The sequence below is a fragment of the Lissotriton helveticus genome, chromosome 5_1 (genome assembly GCF_964261635.1).
Source record: "Lissotriton helveticus chromosome 5_1, aLisHel1.1, whole genome shotgun sequence".
Taxonomy (NCBI): Eukaryota; Metazoa; Chordata; class Amphibia; order Caudata; family Salamandridae; genus Lissotriton; species Lissotriton helveticus.
The window spans coordinates 963,519,296-963,537,767 of NC_136065.1; the positions used below are offsets into that span (position 1 = coordinate 963,519,296).

The window sequence follows — 18,472 nt, forward strand, 5'->3', positions numbered from 1 at the left end:
TTCAGGAAAATGGCACATTTTGTTTCTGAGCAGCCCCTGAAAATTTTGGGGGGGTTCGTCAAGGGGGGGCCGAGAAAAAAGGGGGGTCCCAAAACGCGTTTTTCCCATGTTAATTTCCATAGGGCGGTTGGCCTCACTTTTAGCCCGAACGGCTGAATGGATTTGCACGAAACTTGGCAAAATTGTAGGGACTGGTAGCCCGATGTGCCTTTTGTAGGTCTCAATATATGTGCTCCAGTGGATTTGGAGAAATTAACATTTAAAAAAAGATATATATCTGTAACAGCGGACCGGGCAGCGGCCCAGGACGCGTACTTGTCGCGCAACGGAGCTTTGTGAAGCGAAGCTGATTGGTTCTCCGGCGTCTGTCAACATTCCAAACAGTCCGTAGCGGCCGCCATCTTGTCTCTCGGTAGGATCGAGAGACAAGAGGAGGCCGAAGCGAAGGGGCAAATGACCATAAGGGGGAATAGTAGATCCTCGCTGACCCCCTAGGTTTGATGTGGAGGTTTTAAAAGGGCCCCGCGGGGCAAAAAAAAATAATAATAATAATAATCGAACGGCTGAATGGATTTGCACGAAACTTGGTAAAATATTAGGGACTGGTAGCCCGATGTGCCTTTGCTAGGTCTCAATATATGTGCTCCAGTGGATTTTGAGAAATTAACGTTCAAAAAAAGATATATATCTGTAACAGCGCTCCGCTTCGCGTACTTTTCGCGTTACGGAGCTTTGCGAAGCTGATTGGTTCTCCGGCGTCTGTCAACATTCCAAACAGTCCGTAGCGGCCGCCATCTTGTCTCTCGGTAGGATTGAGAGACAAGAGGAGGTCAAAGCGAAGGGGGAAATGACCATAAGGGGGCATAGTAGATCCTTCCTGACCTCTTAGGTTTGATGTACCATTTTGCCAAGTTTGGTGTAATTCCGTTCAGCCATTCAGGCTGTAGACGTATGTAAATGTCCTATGGAAAATTGCATGGGGAAAACACATTTGAAAGTGTTGAAATTTAGAACCAATTAAAATGTTACTTTGGTTTTGTATTTGTGTGTGATGAAAGTTTGGTTATGTATATATGTCAAATGAGAGGAAACCACAGCCATTTTGTGATACTACTGTCTGAGGTACATTTGTGAGGAATTTTTGGTGGTGAATTTCTGGTGTTTGATTTACACAGTACTAACACTTTTCCTACTTTTAAAAAGGTGAGTTGTTAATTTGTAAGGGGAACTATGTTGTACACTTGAAGATAATTTGAAAAATGTTTTCTGTTATTTATTTGCAGTCCTTCTGTTATACTAAATACTTGATAAAGTTAGTTTTATATTATGTATTACTAAAAACGATAAATGAAAGTGATTATTTTTTTCTGCAATTTACAGCAAGCAATTTCAAAATAAAATGGCTCACAATGAAGAGACCGTGGCAATTTCTTTTGAATTGTCCACTACATTGATTGAAATTGAGAGCACCAATAATGAAATATTGTCACAAGGAGGACATGACTTGTATGATTCCATTAGATTGATTGAAATGGACAGCACCAAGAATGAAATATTGTCACAAGGAGATGACTTGAATGATTCCACTACGTTGATTGAAATTGAGAGCAGCAATAATGAAATATTGTCACAAGGAGGAGATGACTTGTATGATTCCATTAGATTGATTGAAATGGACAGCACCAATAATGAAATATTGTCACAAGGAGGAGATGACTTGAATGATTCCACTACATTGATTGAAATTGAGAGCACCAATAATGAAATATTGTCACGAGGAGATGACTTGAATGATTCCACTACATTGATTGAAATTGACAGCACCAATAATGAAATATTGTCAGAAGGAGGAGATGACTTGAATGATTTTTTTGATCAATCTCTTGATGGCGAATTTATCGAGTGTTTGGAGACCATAGAGTTACAAGAATCATTATTGGAGACTTTTCATGAGGACATTGCTGATGAGGACATGTTACTAGTTCTTTCAAATTTAGAAAATTCTGAAGAATAAATTTATATTTAGAAATCAAAAATTGTTTGAGACATTATTCATTTTTATTTTTAATTTATGAGGTTGTAGCGAAGTGATTGTAGTATAAAATGAGACTTATAGTATAGAGTGCAACATTTTTATGTTACATGGTAAGTTTACTCATATTTACTTCCCTTCTGCCACTATATTATCTCCAATGTGTATTTGACATCTCTTCTTCATCTCCGGCCTCCTTTCTCTCACTGTGTGTCTCCGATGCATCTTATCGCTGCTATTTTGTGTAATTACAGAAGAGAGTAAAATAAAATAGTTCGGAACGTGAAAAGGGGGCAAAGTAGAGTACTCCTCACCCCCTAGGCCTTTTTAGGCGGTCCCAAAAGGATCAGTTTCTGCTTTCCTGAGAGATTATGGTATGAGTTCCATATACCACAATAACTTGCATTACAACATGCAAGATATCCATCTCCTATTACCAACTTTTGGAGATATTCGCGCTAAGCGCGAATATCTCCAAAAAGTAACACCTGCCCTGAGCAGTTCTTAGCCATGTTATCCAATGGGAGGTGGATAACATGGCTAAGAGCATTAGCTCGGTAATGTATGAATATCGCTGAGTTTTTAGCGATATTCATGCATTGCGGCCGTTTATTATCGCATTTGTGATAAACCTTGATAATAGCAAGGTTTATCTTCGATAATTTCTGATGATGCTTAGCGGTAAAAAATTCGTTGGTAAGCATCGTTAGCGATAAATATTGCTTAACTTTGGTAATATGCCCCAACGTCTGTTAACGTTCGATTCGAAGGAAATGAGGAAGTGTTGAAAAACATTGTCTGCGCCATCTTGCCTTTTTTGAAATGCCACACTTTTGTCGTGCACGGCAGCCATTTTAGATGTCTTGACCAGACCCACTCTCTGCACGCTGTCGATTCGTAGCATGGCTCCTCACCCTCGCAAGCATCTTCCCCAGGCACTGGTCACCCCCGCTCTCTGTCTTATGCATGGGCAATAAACCTCCCCCCATCTGCGCTGCTCTTCCCTGAGAATCACACTGTGCCCGCCCGACACCTCCCTTTCGCCCTATTCACTACCGCACCCTCTGACACTCCTCTTCCTCTGTGTCCGATTGTCCAGGCTATCAGCTAGCCCTGCAGATGTAGTTTATGGCCCCAGCTGTAAAGAATCACCCCTCTTCAAAGGAGTTATAGTAGATCAAGGCCCACACCCGATGAGATCCGTCACACCACACGTGTTCCTACTATCTGAAAACTATCCTGTATTGTGATTGGGGAGGGGACCGAGCCTGAAGCGGAAGATTCCAGGAATCACTCTTTGTACATCAAAGTTTTTACAATTATGTGTCACATTAAAAATATATAGCACTCCAACAAAGTAGTAGGAATATAAAACTTTAATAACATATAAATATATACAACAAAACAAAAACAGTAAAAACATTTAAACAACGAAGAGACCGTGGCAATTTCTTTTGAATTATCCAATAGATTTATTGAAATTGACAGCACCAATAATGAAATATTCTTGTCAGTAGCGGTCTGTTGTGCGAATAGTTCCAAGGCAGCAGAACGCGCTGAAATCTAGATGGCACGAAAGTGATGTCTAGCAAGTTGCCGCCCAGCAAATAACGGCGTGGGGCGCCGCGGGGGTGAGTGAGTCCAGTAGGCACCACAGCTATTCTTACCGGCATTGCAGAATTACTGCTGGGGACAATGCCTGTGCTGTAGCAGGGTCACAGCAGAAACAAAAAGGATTCTGTTGAAGATGTTGTTGGTTTTCAATTTGAAAACAGTTCTGGTGTCAACTGCTATGTTATTGTAGTGTTTAATGTTTTGTTTTCTCTAGAAAATGTAAAAGAGGGGGAGGCAGTCCAAAGTTCCGTTAAAAGGGCAAAGGAAAGGATCGGTGGTTTGAACTATCAGTCAAAAAGGGGAGGGGGTGCAACAATTTTTCCTACCGGGTCACACTGTGCTTTCACCGGAAGTGAGGTCTGCAGGATTCTAGTAATTCAAAGTGAGGCTGGCGCCGACGTCCCGCGGATACAGTTTCGTCACTCCACGGGTGATCATGGCAGTCATTCCCCATCGGGGGTCGGAGACTCCCGCGGCTCCTCTAGAATCTTCAAGGTCGTGGAGGACTACGGTGGTGGAGTCAACCAGTGACCGGGCCATTTCTTTATGCTGGGCCCGCTCTTGCCAGGTCGACCGCCATTTTGAGAGTTCGGTAGCTACTGGCGATCGCGGGGTCAAATGAGCGGACGGGCTCCACCCTGCCGGGCGAGACGTTGCAGCATGGCCACAGTGGAAGAACCCTTTTCCGGGCGCCTGGAGCGCTGAGGGTGCAGGTGGGAAGCCTCCACCTGGGGAGGCGGGAGAGGCCTGTTCGCACCGTCTCTCCCTCCCAGTGCACCCCACGGCGTCTCGCTTGAGATTTGTTATGGCCGGACCAGGCGATGAGGACGAGGGGGGGGGGGGTCGGAGGCATGTGCAAGACATCCCCCCCCAGGGTTGTTGCAGCAATTATACAAGAAAGAAGAAGTGTCCCGTCCGTCTTCGGGCCGGGCTTCCGGTAGATGTCGGCCGGACGCCCCTGGCTCTGGCCCCATGAACGGGTTTCTTGGTTTATTGGCTGCAGCCGGATCCCGTCGGCCTCGGCCCCCCGACCGTTGGTGGCCGGACCGGAAGAGCATGTGGCGGGACTACCTGCAACTCTCAAGGGCCACCGCGGCCGGACTGGGAGAGAGAGGGGAGGGTCGAGGAGACATTCCCCCCCCCTGCAACTGTTCAGCGTTGTAAAGGCAATCCCCTGGCCGGGTCCCGCTGGTCTCGGCCTCTCCTCCGGCTACACCCTACGTTAGGATCTCCTGGCCGAGGCGTGGCAGCAGGACCTGCCTTATATGGGCTGCTCCCGGCTGGGCGTAGCCGGAACCCTGCCCCACCTTGGAAGTTTCCAGAGTGGGGGCGGATGTTCTACTGACTTGCATTTTCCCTAGTCTATCGATTTTTTTGGCGTGGCAGGCGGTGGGACAGCGAGGGGTGATTTGGTTTCTCTTACTGTTTTTCTGGTCTCTCACCACTGGCATATTTCTAACGTTTTCCTGTTTCTAGGACATTAATAGGTTTTATCATTACGTTATGTTATCGTTTCTTTGTTCGTTGTTTAATAAAAGTTCATGTTCATCAGTGGCCTACTGATTTTCGATTTCCTATTCTTTTCTTTCCAGGTTGTTTCATGCTAAAGTTTCTGTTAACAGGATACAGTGATCACTTCGTTATTATTGCATATGTCCTTTTCACTAGGGGTGCTCTCTGGTCGGGCCAGATGACGTATGTCTAGTAAATGGTCCGGGTGAAACAGGTGCATCAATCAGTGGGGAGTAGATAGGCATGACAGATTACAACGGGGGAGAAAGGTCCGCATTACGTACCCTTTCACTACTTGCAAAGATTTTCCTACATTTATTTGCAAACAGGGAATACCTCCAAAAAGAACTAATTCCCAAACAGTCAATGTTCGGACAATCAATCAATCAATGAGGAATGAAATAGGTACGACGTGTTAAAGGCTTGCGTTACCTACCCTTCACTATCTGCAAAGGGAGAGAGAATATTCCTATTCTTCCTCGTTTGCAGGCAGAGAAGATCCTTAAGAGAACCAACTTCGAACAATTCAATGCTCGATTCAAACAATCAACAAGGGGTACTGTGAACACAAATGAACGCCGCTTATGTACATACGCATTGCTATTTTCAACAGGTTGTTCCTAATGTTTCTATTTTAGCGAGGTCAAAAAGAGATCCCATTAGTGGCCTACTGATTTTGCTCGATTCCTTTTGTTTTTTTACACGGTTTTTGCGCTATCTGCAAAGACTAAACAGAGTATTTTGACTCTGTGCTTGTTTGTAAATAGAGAATGAACCAAAGAGAACAATCAATCAAATGGAGAGAGAAGCAGGCACGACGGATTACAAAGGGGGCAAAGGGCTGCGTTAACTACCCTTCACTATCTGCAAAGAGAGAGTACTCCTAATAGAAATGAGGGGTGGGGGGCAGCATTCAAAGCAGATCAGTGTGCATAAACACGAAAATGTTTTTACTTACCACGTACTTGACATTCGACAGCTTATGATATTTGCTATTAAAAAACCATTGAAATTCACTGAAAAAACCATAGGTTATAGACCATATATAGTTAGGAATTAGCATTTACAAAACCTTGAAAATTCACTGAAAAAACCATAGGTTATAGACCATATATAGTTAGGAATTAGCATTTAAAAAACCTTATTTTATTCACACAAAACCATTGAAATTCCATATATAGTTAGTTGCACTAACTATATATCGCGCACCCGCAATCCACTGCTGATGATGTCACATATTACATCATTCATGACATGGTCAGTGACATCACTGATGACATCACTGATGACATCTCAAATGACATCACTGATGACATCTCACTTGACATCAATGATCACATCACTGATGATATCATTCATGTGATAATACAATGCATCTCCTCACACTGTAATATAACCTCCGTTACACCCAGTGTTAAATAGAGAGTATCATTTTTGAAACCATTGACACACCAATACTAGTTACTACATACGCACTCACTGATTCCTATGTCTACACACACATTCACTCATACAATCATTCATACATACAATCACTCATCTTTACAACACTATCATATGCACTCATACACCTATACAGACACTCACACTCTGCCACTCATCCATGGAGTTACTCACACACCTAGTCAGTCCTGAAAAGAATCAATCACACTTCCATTTTCTCATCTATACAGTTAAACACAGAACACCTTACATTTTTGAAACATATACTAACACATAGTTACTCTCTTATAGAATCACTGATACAAGTACACATTGATCTGCACAGAGTCACACACCTCCCAGCCAGCCATACACACACTCAGTCTCCCATACAAATACTTGTGCAACCAATCAATAACCCATATAGCTACTTATATAGCTACTGATCAACACATGCAGCAGCTTGCACAACAACAGACATACTGATGCACACTTTCAGACAGTTTAGTCACTAACCCGTGCATTCAGTAAGACGCATTTAATCACTCACTCATACAGTCAATCACGCACCTACTAAAACCTTCATTCAGACACTTATACATCCACTCATTCTTCAATATGTAAAACATATTTAAACTTTACAGAAACACATAATCACTGGATGTTGTCATCAGTGATGTCACTGACCATGTCATGAATGATGTAATATGTGACATCATCAGCAGTGGATTGCGGGTGCGCGATATATAGTTAGTGCAACTAACTATATATGGAATTTCAATGGTTTTGTGTGAATAAAATAAGGTTTTTTAAATGCTAATTCCTAACTATATATGGTCTATAACCTATGGTTTTTTCAGTGAATATATATATATATATATATATATATATATATATATATATATATATATATATATATATATATATATATATATATATATATATATATATATATATATATATTCATTGGTTTTATGCCAGTAAAATTTCCAGCTAACTATAACTGGCGTGAAACCTATGGTTTTTTCAGTGAATTTAATAGGTTTTTTAACAGCAAATCTCTATAGGTATGAAAAGTATTATTTTTTATAATGAATTTTATATTGTATAATTATGTAAATTTTTTATTTTTTTTTGCTTGGGGCGCTCCGGTCAGCACCCCGGTCAGCGCAATGTTGCGGCGCGCCCCGGGGCGCGTACCGGGGAGCGTCCCGTTAGCGCTATTTTCGCGAACAAAAGCAACATCTTGACGTTTGGCGTAGACGCGTGATGCGTCGTATGACGCACAGCGTAAGCGCACCCGGAAGCACGTGAGCGCATACAATCGCGCAACGTATTAACGCACTTACACTACGCGCCCGCGGGCGCGCCCCCGAGCGCGACTACGGGTGCGCCCCGGGGCGCGTAGCATAAGCGCGTCGGGTCATGTGACCTGAAAATAACACTTTCTATTGGTGCAGAACAGTTTGGGTTTCCAAATGAGTAAAGCCCGGGTCATATGACCGGAAAATAACACTTCTCATTGGTTCAGGACACTTTGTTTTTTGCAAATGATGAAAGACCCCACCTTCTTTCCTTATTCTGACTTTGTCCTTTGACTGAGGAAGACCTGTTTTGAGTTCTATCTCTACTCTTTAATAGTATAAAATGGCTACAGTAGCAGCAACAGCTGGAGCATCTGCCCCACCACCACCACCATCTAAAAGACCACGAGAAGTTTACATTGGTGGTCAAGAGGAAGAGGAGGTGGATGATGAAGAGGAGGCACAGACAAGGCAGTTCCTGCCTGAAGATAAACAGCCCTACAAACCTAAAGAGCACTTTGTATGGGAGTGCTACAAAATCCCAAGGGGTTTTAAAAAAGTAAACGCTGCAAAGGTAACTTGCTTGATTTGTGGTGCTGAGCTGTCTAGGGGGAACCCTAACAAAAAAATTTCCTTCGGGAATCATACAATGATTCGCCACATGATACGTTGGCATCCAAACAATTACTCTAATGCAGAGTTAAGGGACCTCTGCAGTAAACTACCCCCATCAATGTCTAGACCCTCAACATCAAAACAACCCACTCCATCGGGTCCGGGGGTAAGAGACACATTGGCTACTATTCAACCTAAGTTTGCCGATTACAAAATCGTGTGCAAATATTGTAACAAGACACTTTGCTATGGTGAGCAAAGTATCGAACTTATCATGGTTGCTGGTGATAACCATAAGTGTCCAAGAAAACCCTAAATATTCCTGAGCCATTTACAATTCCCTGTTTTTTGTTTCTCCCCATACAAAATACAAACAAAATATAAAAGTGTTCAGAAAAGCCAAAAAAAGTACAAAATGTTCAAAAAAAACTATTTTTTAATGAATCTCTGTCAAATTTTTTTCTTAGGGTACGCGTACCGGGGCGCGCCCCCCAAAAAATAGAAGAAAAAAAATTTAATGAAGGAGTTAGCATGAGGGAAGAACACAAACAGAGTAATGTTAAGAGAAAGATAGCTACAGGATGAACACTGAGCTTCTTTGCTGTTGGTTTGTGTTATTTTTTTGGTAATGCTTGGTAGGATTGTTTGCAAGAGAGAGGGGTGTGTCTGTGAGGTATCTGTGTGTGCGTGTGTGTGTTGGGGGGTGAGGTGTGTGTGTGAGTGTGGGTGTGTGGGATGTGTGGGGTGTGGGTGTGGATGTGTAAGGTGTCTGTGTGGGGGTGTGGGGTGTTTGGGTGTGGGTGGAGGTGTGCGTGTGTGAGGTGTGTGTGGGGAGTGTGGGGGTGTGGGGTTGTGTGCATGTGGGTGTGTGTGAGACGTACTTGTAGGTACCTAAAACAGCCACAAAACCCAAAAGCTCTTTTCAGAGCTACCCTACCTGTAATCACTCAAAATGATTATCTTACACTATTATTTTCACTATTTTTCACCAAAGTACGCTCCCCGGTACGCTCCCCGGTGCGTGTACCGGGCGCTCCCCCCACGAAAATCGACCCTTTTATGGCCCCCACATCAAACCTAGGGGGTCAAGGGGGTGTACCCTTCCCCCTTTTGGCCACTTCCCCCTTTGTTTTTTGCCACCTCTTGTGTCTCGATCCTACCGAGACACAAGATGGCGGCCACTGCGGACTGTTTGGAATGTTTACAGACACCCGAGAGCCAATCAGCTTTCAGTGCGCAAGTCGCATAGCGCGCCCGGAGCGCTCCCCGGTGCGCGTACAGGGGCGCGGCTATAGATATATACATTTTTTTGAACCTAAATTACTCAAAATCCACTGGAGCTCATATTCTGAGACATAGCAAAGGCACATCGGGCTACCAGTCCCTACAATTTTGCCAAGTTTGGTGAAAATCCATTCAGCCGTTCGAGCTGAAAGTGAATTCGACCACCCTATGGAAATTAACATGGGGAAAACACGTTTTGGGACCCCCCTTTTATCTCGGCCCCCGCTTGACGAATGCCCCCCAAACTTTCAGGGAAGGAGCGGAGCGCCGCGAGGCAAAGTTGAGGAACATTTCAGGCAGATTCCTCCACCGGCGCCAAAGTTATTCCCAATAGAATGTTACGATTTCCCTATGGAAATCAATCTTAACTATAACTACCTACTGGCGACCGCCAGTAGGTAAGATATATCCATCCAGGAGACCACTTCACCCAAAGGAAAGCGCGGAGGCCAGAGAGGGAGCCTTTGAAGAAACTTTATTTCCAAGCTGCGCAGGTAGGTGGCGGCGAATGCATTTCGGCTCGTGTTGCCTTCCTCAGCGACCATGCACCCACCAAAGTCTTAAGTAAATGTCCAGTTTCTGTGCTCTATCTATGTAGTGGTGATGTCACAGGAACTCCTCCCCCACGATTGGTCCGTTTACCAGCTGGATACCGCCCAACATTAAGCAGACTCCAGCTCCCAGAATGCACCAGGGTACTGCATACGGGTCGGTAGTGTGGGGAACAGAGATGAATACCGCTGGTTCCTGCGACTTGAGCACAGCTGGTAAGACTCCTGTTGTCACTGCCCAGGTCCAAAGTCCCTCCTCAGGTCCCCTCGGACTGTGACGGTCGTAAGGCAGCGTGATTAATGATGGGGGGGCAGCCATGAAGCTCACAGCACCCTAATGGGAGGTACAATACCTCCCGCCGCATATGTCCCACATTGCTCACGGCGGACACCTGAACTCTTGGTATCCCAAGCCATCGATGCACTGCAAGCAGTATGTTGCCAGTTCTGTCCGGGTCTGCTTTTGTCACAGGTCCATCCGTACTGCGCTTCTGGCGTCGTGCGGAAAATATCCAGGAGACAACTTCACCCAAAGGAAAGCGCGGAGGCCAGAGGGGGAGCCTTTGAAGAAACTTTATTTCCAAGCTGCGCAGGTAGGTGGCGGCGAATGCATTTCGGCTCGTGTTGCCTTCCTCAGCGCCCTGCACCCACCAAAGTCTTAAGTAAATGTCCAGTTTCTGTGCTCTACCTATGTAGTGGTGATGTCACAGGAACTCCTCCCCCATGAATGGTCTGTTTACCTGCTGGATACCGCCCACCATGAAGCAGACTCCAGCTCCCAGAATGCACCAGGGTACTGCATACGGGTCGGTAGTGTGGGGAGCAGACATGAATACCGCTGGTTCCTGTGACTTGAGCACAGCTGGTAAGACTCCTGTTGTCACTGCCAGGGTCCAAAGTCCCTCCTCAGGTACCCTCGGACTGTGACGGCCGTAAGGCAGCGTGATTAATGATGCAGGGGCAGCCATGAAGCTCACAGCACCCTAATGGGAGGTACAATACCTCCCGCCGCATATGTCCCACATATATACCACATATATATATACCTCCTCAACAAATATTGGAGTCCATACTTCTCCCAGACCCTGCTATCCTTTAATCTCCGGTATTGATTATCTTCCTGCTAACCTGTTTGACCTTTCGCTCTCCCTTTACTCTTCTTTTTGTGTACCATGGCCTTAGCTCTCCCTGGTTTCTCATGTATCCTATCAGCTCGAACTTCTGTGGCGTAAGCTGCTTGCTGGCTTTCTCCCCTGTTTTTTGTCTATTTGTTATGGGCCCCTCCTCAACTACCCTTTGCCCCCTACCACTACAATTTGTTCTCCCTGTTTTTATTTAGTGTTCTCTGAGTCGTTAGCTCCATTTTATTATTTAAATGTACATAACTTGTGAATCACCAGAATTCTGCCTTCTCCTGACTTAATGGTGAGATTTGCTTGTCCCTGATTGTAGATTTTGCTCTGAACTATTGTTTCCTGTATATGTTGGCTGTAAAGCGCTCTGATACCTCTGGTCTAGCCAGCACTATATAAAACCGTACAAGTACAAAAATAAATAAATAAACAAGTATATACTCTTTCCCTAGTGGATGTTAGTTACATTAACATAAGAATAATACAGCTGAACCCACCAATTTAAGACGGTATGAAGTTTTGCTAAAGTTTGTTAGATTAAAGTTAAAATAGCAGATACTAGAGTACACTATAGTAATGTAACTATTTTCTCCAGTGTCTGTTAGACTAAACTTCGAATACTAAATCTGATTCTTCCCCTGCCCAAAAAAGTCTTGCTGAACTGTACCTAAAGTGATGTGCTTGAATATTTTCTTATTTTTCCAAGTTTTTGGATTGGAGTTTTATTACTACTGTAGTTATTTAAATATGTTAATAAATATTTTAAGTATGTTTAATTTAAAATTATTTATTTTTAAGACAGTATACTTGTTTCATTTTTTAAACTGTGCCTTGTTTTTTAAATTATTCTATCATTTGTTTTAGCATTTGTCATATATTAGTTTCAGTAACTTATTTTTCAATTTTATTTTTAATTGTTTCATAATGATGTCACTAGTTTCTAAATAATTAATACAAATTAGGCAGGTGTATAATATTGTATTTATGTATAACCTAAATTATTCAGATTCATTTTTTTATGAACAATTATGTGTATTTCATACATGTATTTTAATATATACATTAATTAAATATATTACAGTTATTAAAAAAGTCAATAGTTCTGTCCACAATATTTTTGTAGTTGACAGTCTTAAACTTTCCATTCTTCATATTCTTTTTAAAATATTTCTCTATGGCAATAATATGTAGGTCATTATTATGTCATACAACCAGTTTTATTGCCTCTGTACACACTAGATCCCTTAGTATGGTATTTTTACCACTACTTCTGTTGATCAATTATACAGTACTATGACTAAGTCAAAGAAACTTGTAGCCTGTTAAGAAAGGTAATGTATGTAAACTTCTAATCTTTACCAACACATAATTGTCAATTCATTTAAAAAATACGACCACACGACACAGCAATTGAATTGAATAGGAACTCCATCTCATACATACCAGATATTATAAGTGCAAGTTCAACTTTCAGTGCTAATTCGGTCCTTTGAGAAACACATGATTGTAAAATTGTTAGGAAATAACAGAAATGTAGGTGCTGTAAAGAACTTGGCATGTCTTCATCAAATATAAAACACACTTGAGCTTCAAATGTTGGTGATAATGCAAAATACACTTGTTGGGGATATTAGGTGTTTGATGCACAGACACTATGAACATTACATTTTGTAATCAATATTATCAATAAATATTTCTTTGTATATTTAATTTTTTTAATAAATCCTAATGATCGTTGTAACAACGTAATAGTTTAAGGGTCTGATTACGAGTTTGGCGGTCCTACAACGGTGGCGCACCTCCACCATCTGTTGTAGAACCACCAAACCAGTGGTGCAACCGCCTGCCTGATCAAGAGTTAAATCTGGGTCCAGCAGACAGTGTTGCGGCAGTTTGACTGTGGTGGTCTGCAAGGCTCTTAGTAGAGCCTATAATGCAACCGCTGCAGTGAGACCGCTGACTGCACCTTCCTGCACAGTGTGGCATACATGCCACACTGTGCAGAAAGTGGGGGTGCAAATAAAGAGAGTTACTACATGTGCCCCCCCCCCCCTCTGCCTGAACTCTGGCAGGGCCCCATTTGTTGCCTTTGAACCACCCTTTTCATGGCTGGATGACTGCCGTGAAAAAGGCAATGATAATGCAACTCGTAATATGCTACGGCGATGCTGGCAATGGCACCGCCAACATATTACAGCCGGTTGCAGACGGCCGGCCCAGTGGAATACTTGATCCCAGCGGAGCCAGCTGTCTTGTGGCGGTTTCGCAGTTGTGGCGGTGGTCGGACCACCACCACGAGTTACAAACTTGTAATAAGGCCCTTAGTCTGGCTATCAAACTAAGATGCATTAATAATTTACAAAAGCTGCAGAAAACATGCCCAGTATCTTGTACACTAAAAAGTTACATAATTCCCCTCCCGCAGTTTAATTCAGCCTGCCCCAGGCAACAGAATTTGGTCATACCATCTCTGCTTATCCTTACAGCTTCCATTTGTGCTTATTATTTGAATTGGGCTTCTGATTACAGAAGTACCTATAATCAGATATCCTTCAAGTGGGCCCGCGGCCAGATCTTTGAATAGCAGTACTTTTTTAGATTTATGACAGTATTTCAGTATTCAATTGAGTCAATCTCAATTCTAGTGAAATAAATCTATTACGTGGAATTGGTAGAGAAGACTCATGTGCCTGGAACTCCTCTTCACTCAACCAAAAACTGCTGTTAACTATACATTTCACCATTTAGATGCAGACTACCATGTGATACCTCAGGTTCCTGCTATGATGTAATTGTGTTACAAAATTGTACTGCATTACTCGTCAGCTGCTCAATACTGCTCTTGATGAAAGATACTGGATATGACTATGCAACTGACAAGGTATTTATCCTACTCAAATGCGGGCCAGCTTAACATGCCATGTCCTCCTAAAATTAAATGAATCTGGATATTTGGAGTCTCAAATATCAATAGTAGCAGCATCTTTCAAAGAAAATATTTTTTCCACTTTCTAGATGCCTATTTTGAGAGTTTGTCCACTGTGCCAGAGAATCTCAGGCATAAGGGAAAGGTTTATAATAGGCTCTATCCGATTCCAAACAGATTAATCACAAATCTATTAATTTCCTGTGTCAAATGTGCTGAGTTTGTTTACGAACAGGGGACACTAAATGTAAGCACTAGAACATAAAACCCCTAAGGAACCTGGCAGAAAGCACCAAACCAGTTTGGAATAATTGTCATCTTAGGCTTCCGCATTTTGTGAGAGGTTTAAGGCCTGCATCGATTTTAGCACCTATCCCTGTATTCATTTTTTATAGCCCTTTTTTCCATGTAATGTAGATCAAGGGTTTCAGACATATCAAGTTATGATCACTACAGTAGTCAATGACATTAGTCACTGCTTGCCACCGGTCTCCCAAGCCCTATCCGCAGGCAAGGGTGGCTAATCACATGGCTTCAAAGCATGTTAAATTTGTGAATCTTTCCATAAAGATTGGGTTCTTTCGAATGATCGTTCTTCTTCCAGAAGAGTACTATGATAAAGATATTTGCTTTTTGTACACTTGAAGCCATAACAACACAGTAAAACCGAATCAATCATTAACCCCTTCGGCGCTGATGACGGAACCGCTCCGTCATCAGCGTCGGTTGAGCTGTGCTGATGACGGAGCGGTTCCGTCACGGCCCGCCCAGCTCGATAGAACGCTCATGCGCGGCGCGAATTCCGCGCCTGCGCTGAGGGTTCTATTGAGCGGGGCGGGCCGTGACGGAACCACTCCGTCACGAGCACAGCTCAACCGAGGCTCGTGACGGAGCGGCTCCGTCACGAGCATGCGGCCGCCGAAAACCGTTAGCACTGCGGCGGAATAGCCGCCGCAGTGAAGGTGTTAACAAACAGGTTGTAGTTTACCCGTTTAAAAACATGAAAGATTAACCAGAATTGTTTTTTTATCCGTTTTGCACACAAGTGAACATGCTTTTTATCTGATTGAAAGAGAAAGAGATTAGATAAAGTTTTCGAGAACAAATTAATAAACTTGATTAACATATCTAACGGTATATTTGACATCACACCACTAATAAAGAAAAACAAATAAGATTCCCTACAAGCAGGTACTAATTAAAATAAGGCAACACACAACCCTTTGCCAAAGTTAAGAAATTAAAAAAGAAGTAGCAATGTGTAACAATCGTTTTTCAAATTATTCTTACCTGATAAAATTCTCGTAGCCAACTTTTTTGTAAGTTTTCCGTCTGAAAAAGAAAACAAATATAATGGGTTAGTTGAGGAATGCCTGCACAGTCTTTTGGAATTTGAACTGAAAAACTGATTAGCTTCTGCAATTTATTTTTAATTAAAATATACATTTTATTAAGCCATGTTTCTTCCCCTATTTAAAAGAACGCAACAGCACAGCTACCTGGAGAAAATGTGCAAATCGATTTCCTCTGCATTCAGATTCAATTCACAAAGGGGACGGTGTGCCTAAAGGAGGGACCTGCTGGGGCTCTGAGTACTACAAAAGGGGGTGGTGATGGACGGAGAATCTGAACCAATCAAACACTCACACCCAGTCAACAGATCTGGGTTTAATCCATCACTGTTCTTTAGCCCACTCTGCCACCCCAGTTCAGACATGGCCATATGCAAATCAGTCTGACCCTGTGCATCAAGGGAACAGTACAGCCCGAACTCCCAAGCCATGCCTTCCCTGGACCGGAAACAAGCTTCCGAGGACCGGTTTCTGGCATTTCAGCCGTCTTGCTTTAATCCAGTGGCAAAGTGAGCAAGGGACTCACGTCTGAGCATACCCTGACTGAGTACAGCACTGCTGAGCCTGGGCTGGGCTCTTCATGCATACCAAATCTTAGGGACCACGCCCAATGTGTAACTAAGGGTCTGATTTAGATCTCGTGGCGAATGGGTTACTCCGTCACAACGGTGACAGATATCCCATCCGCCGAAATATAAATCCCATTATATCCTTTTTGGATCTTGTAATGGAATAACCTGTCCACCAAGATCTAAATCAGGTCCTCAGCATTCATTGGCTTCCATAAGCCATATACTCACAGGGTCCAGCTTATGTCAGCTATGAAGAAGTATTTTAGGCTTCACTCAAAATAATCTTCCAGCAGCCCACACACGGCAAAGATAAGCTATATATAGACAGGATAGCAAGATCAAGTGACCTGCTCAGGTCCCATCCTTTTATAGGTTTTCCAAAGTTAAGGGGTGGGGCAAAGAAAGGAGCATCACCCATTTAATCATGTTGGATCCTGCAAAGGGCCAAAGGCCAGAATCCCTATAGGTCACATCTCAGATATTCTAAAATCATGCATTTTGGCTCACTGGACCATCTACATGTATGCATGCAAACGCCACAGCCTTACTTAGCACTCCAGCACACAAAACCCAACAGCTTCATTCACATACCCCCTCATCAGCAGTAGACTTTACAGCTCATGTTCATCGTTGCATACTCTCCAGCACAACATACCACAGACATAGCAGGCCCTAATCTCACACTAACTAGACACTCTACTCATCACTGAAAAAAGGCTTGTGAACAATTTAACTTACTTCAGTGTCCTTAACCCCACAGGCTACATAACACAGTACAGAGGCTGCAAGAAAAAGACATGGATGCCCTACAAATCCCTGACAAATCCCCTCTTTGATCTCCTAGAGACCTTCTTTCAATGTGGATTTTTAGTACTTTACCTTTGCTTCAGATACATTGACAAATAAGCATATCAACGAACCAACTAATTTCAAGGTTGGCACACTCTCAGTCTCATCTTCACTACAATACAAACCATTCATAAACATGAATCATTATCACCTGCCTGGTCAAACTACATCACAATACATTTCCTACCTACCTTAACACTGAAACTCCTACATAGCAAGTCAAAAGCACCAAACAATAGCATATCTATGTACATGGCTACATCATCCTGACTCTCACCAAGACCTCATCCTCACATGATCAACAACTAATCCCATAGTTAATGTCAACTTTGTCCTGAGCACATTCAAAAGCATCCTGAAATAAAACACGTTCAGCCCCTGAAACTATTATCCTAAAACCAAAATCCTGTGCTTGGAGATAACCAACTGCAAATGAGCCACAGTCAAACAGGAATAAGCAAAATATTTTTTCCTATGCGGTACACAATGTGTATTGGAAGCAGTACACACTGGACAAAGGATGAAACTACAACTCCCATGGAGTGGTGAAAGCAAAATTAAAAACAATTGGCCTGAGGGGGAAAAATAAACGATATTGGATCAAAAGGATTCTACATAAGTTATGCTGAAGGGTAGGGATAAACACAATGAAAAAAGGGAAGCTATCAAATAGGATGCAAGCAGTGCAGGACAAGTCTTGCCACTTTTTTGTTATGGCGGATGGGGGCAGGCAACACAGACAATGGGAGGGTGTGGGTGAGAGGAATGAAGCAACAGGGGCAGGGGGATTGAAGATGAAGAAGCAACAGCGAGGAAGCAGCAGGGGCACAGGGATAAGAGGGGAAGAAGAACAACATATATTTAGTTGAAAATAGTAGTGCTCAGCAAGGGGGCTTGTTGAATGCCCTGTGGTAAGGTCTTAAACCCTCAGTGGTATGGTGGCAAGTGCACTGCATATGATCTATTTTCTAAGCAGGACCTAATCTAGTGAAGGGCTGAACCACAAATGCCAACCTCGGCCAGTCTTAAGAACAATTTGTAATGTGACACTGTATTAAAAACAGCAGACAGATCTAACAGCACCAATACTGCTGGATGATCCAGGTCTGCTGACAATTAAATTCACACAAGAGGGAGACCAGAGTGGGTTCCATCCTATGAGCTAGTCAGAAACCAGACAGTGTTGGATCTAAAATATTATTGTCCTCCACAAACTTAGACAACTGCCTATTGATGAATTTGGCTAAGATTTTTTATCAGAAATGGCAGAAGGGATATGGAGTGAAAGTTGTTCAAAATGACAGGG

General features: G+C 42.9%; 1 protein-coding gene across 2 annotated transcripts in view; it reads right to left on the bottom strand.

The window, feature by feature from the left end:
• INPP5A (inositol polyphosphate-5-phosphatase A) overlaps positions 1 to 18,472 on the bottom strand; it is a 1,643,294-nt gene that overhangs the window by 1,196,674 nt on the left and 428,148 nt on the right. For both annotated transcript variants that reach the window (XM_078643463.1, XM_078643462.1), the window contains exon 2: positions 15,684 to 15,725. In XM_078643463.1, the coding sequence (XP_078499589.1) occupies positions 15,684 to 15,725 (42 nt within the window). The remainder of the gene's footprint in view (positions 1 to 15,683; positions 15,726 to 18,472) is intronic.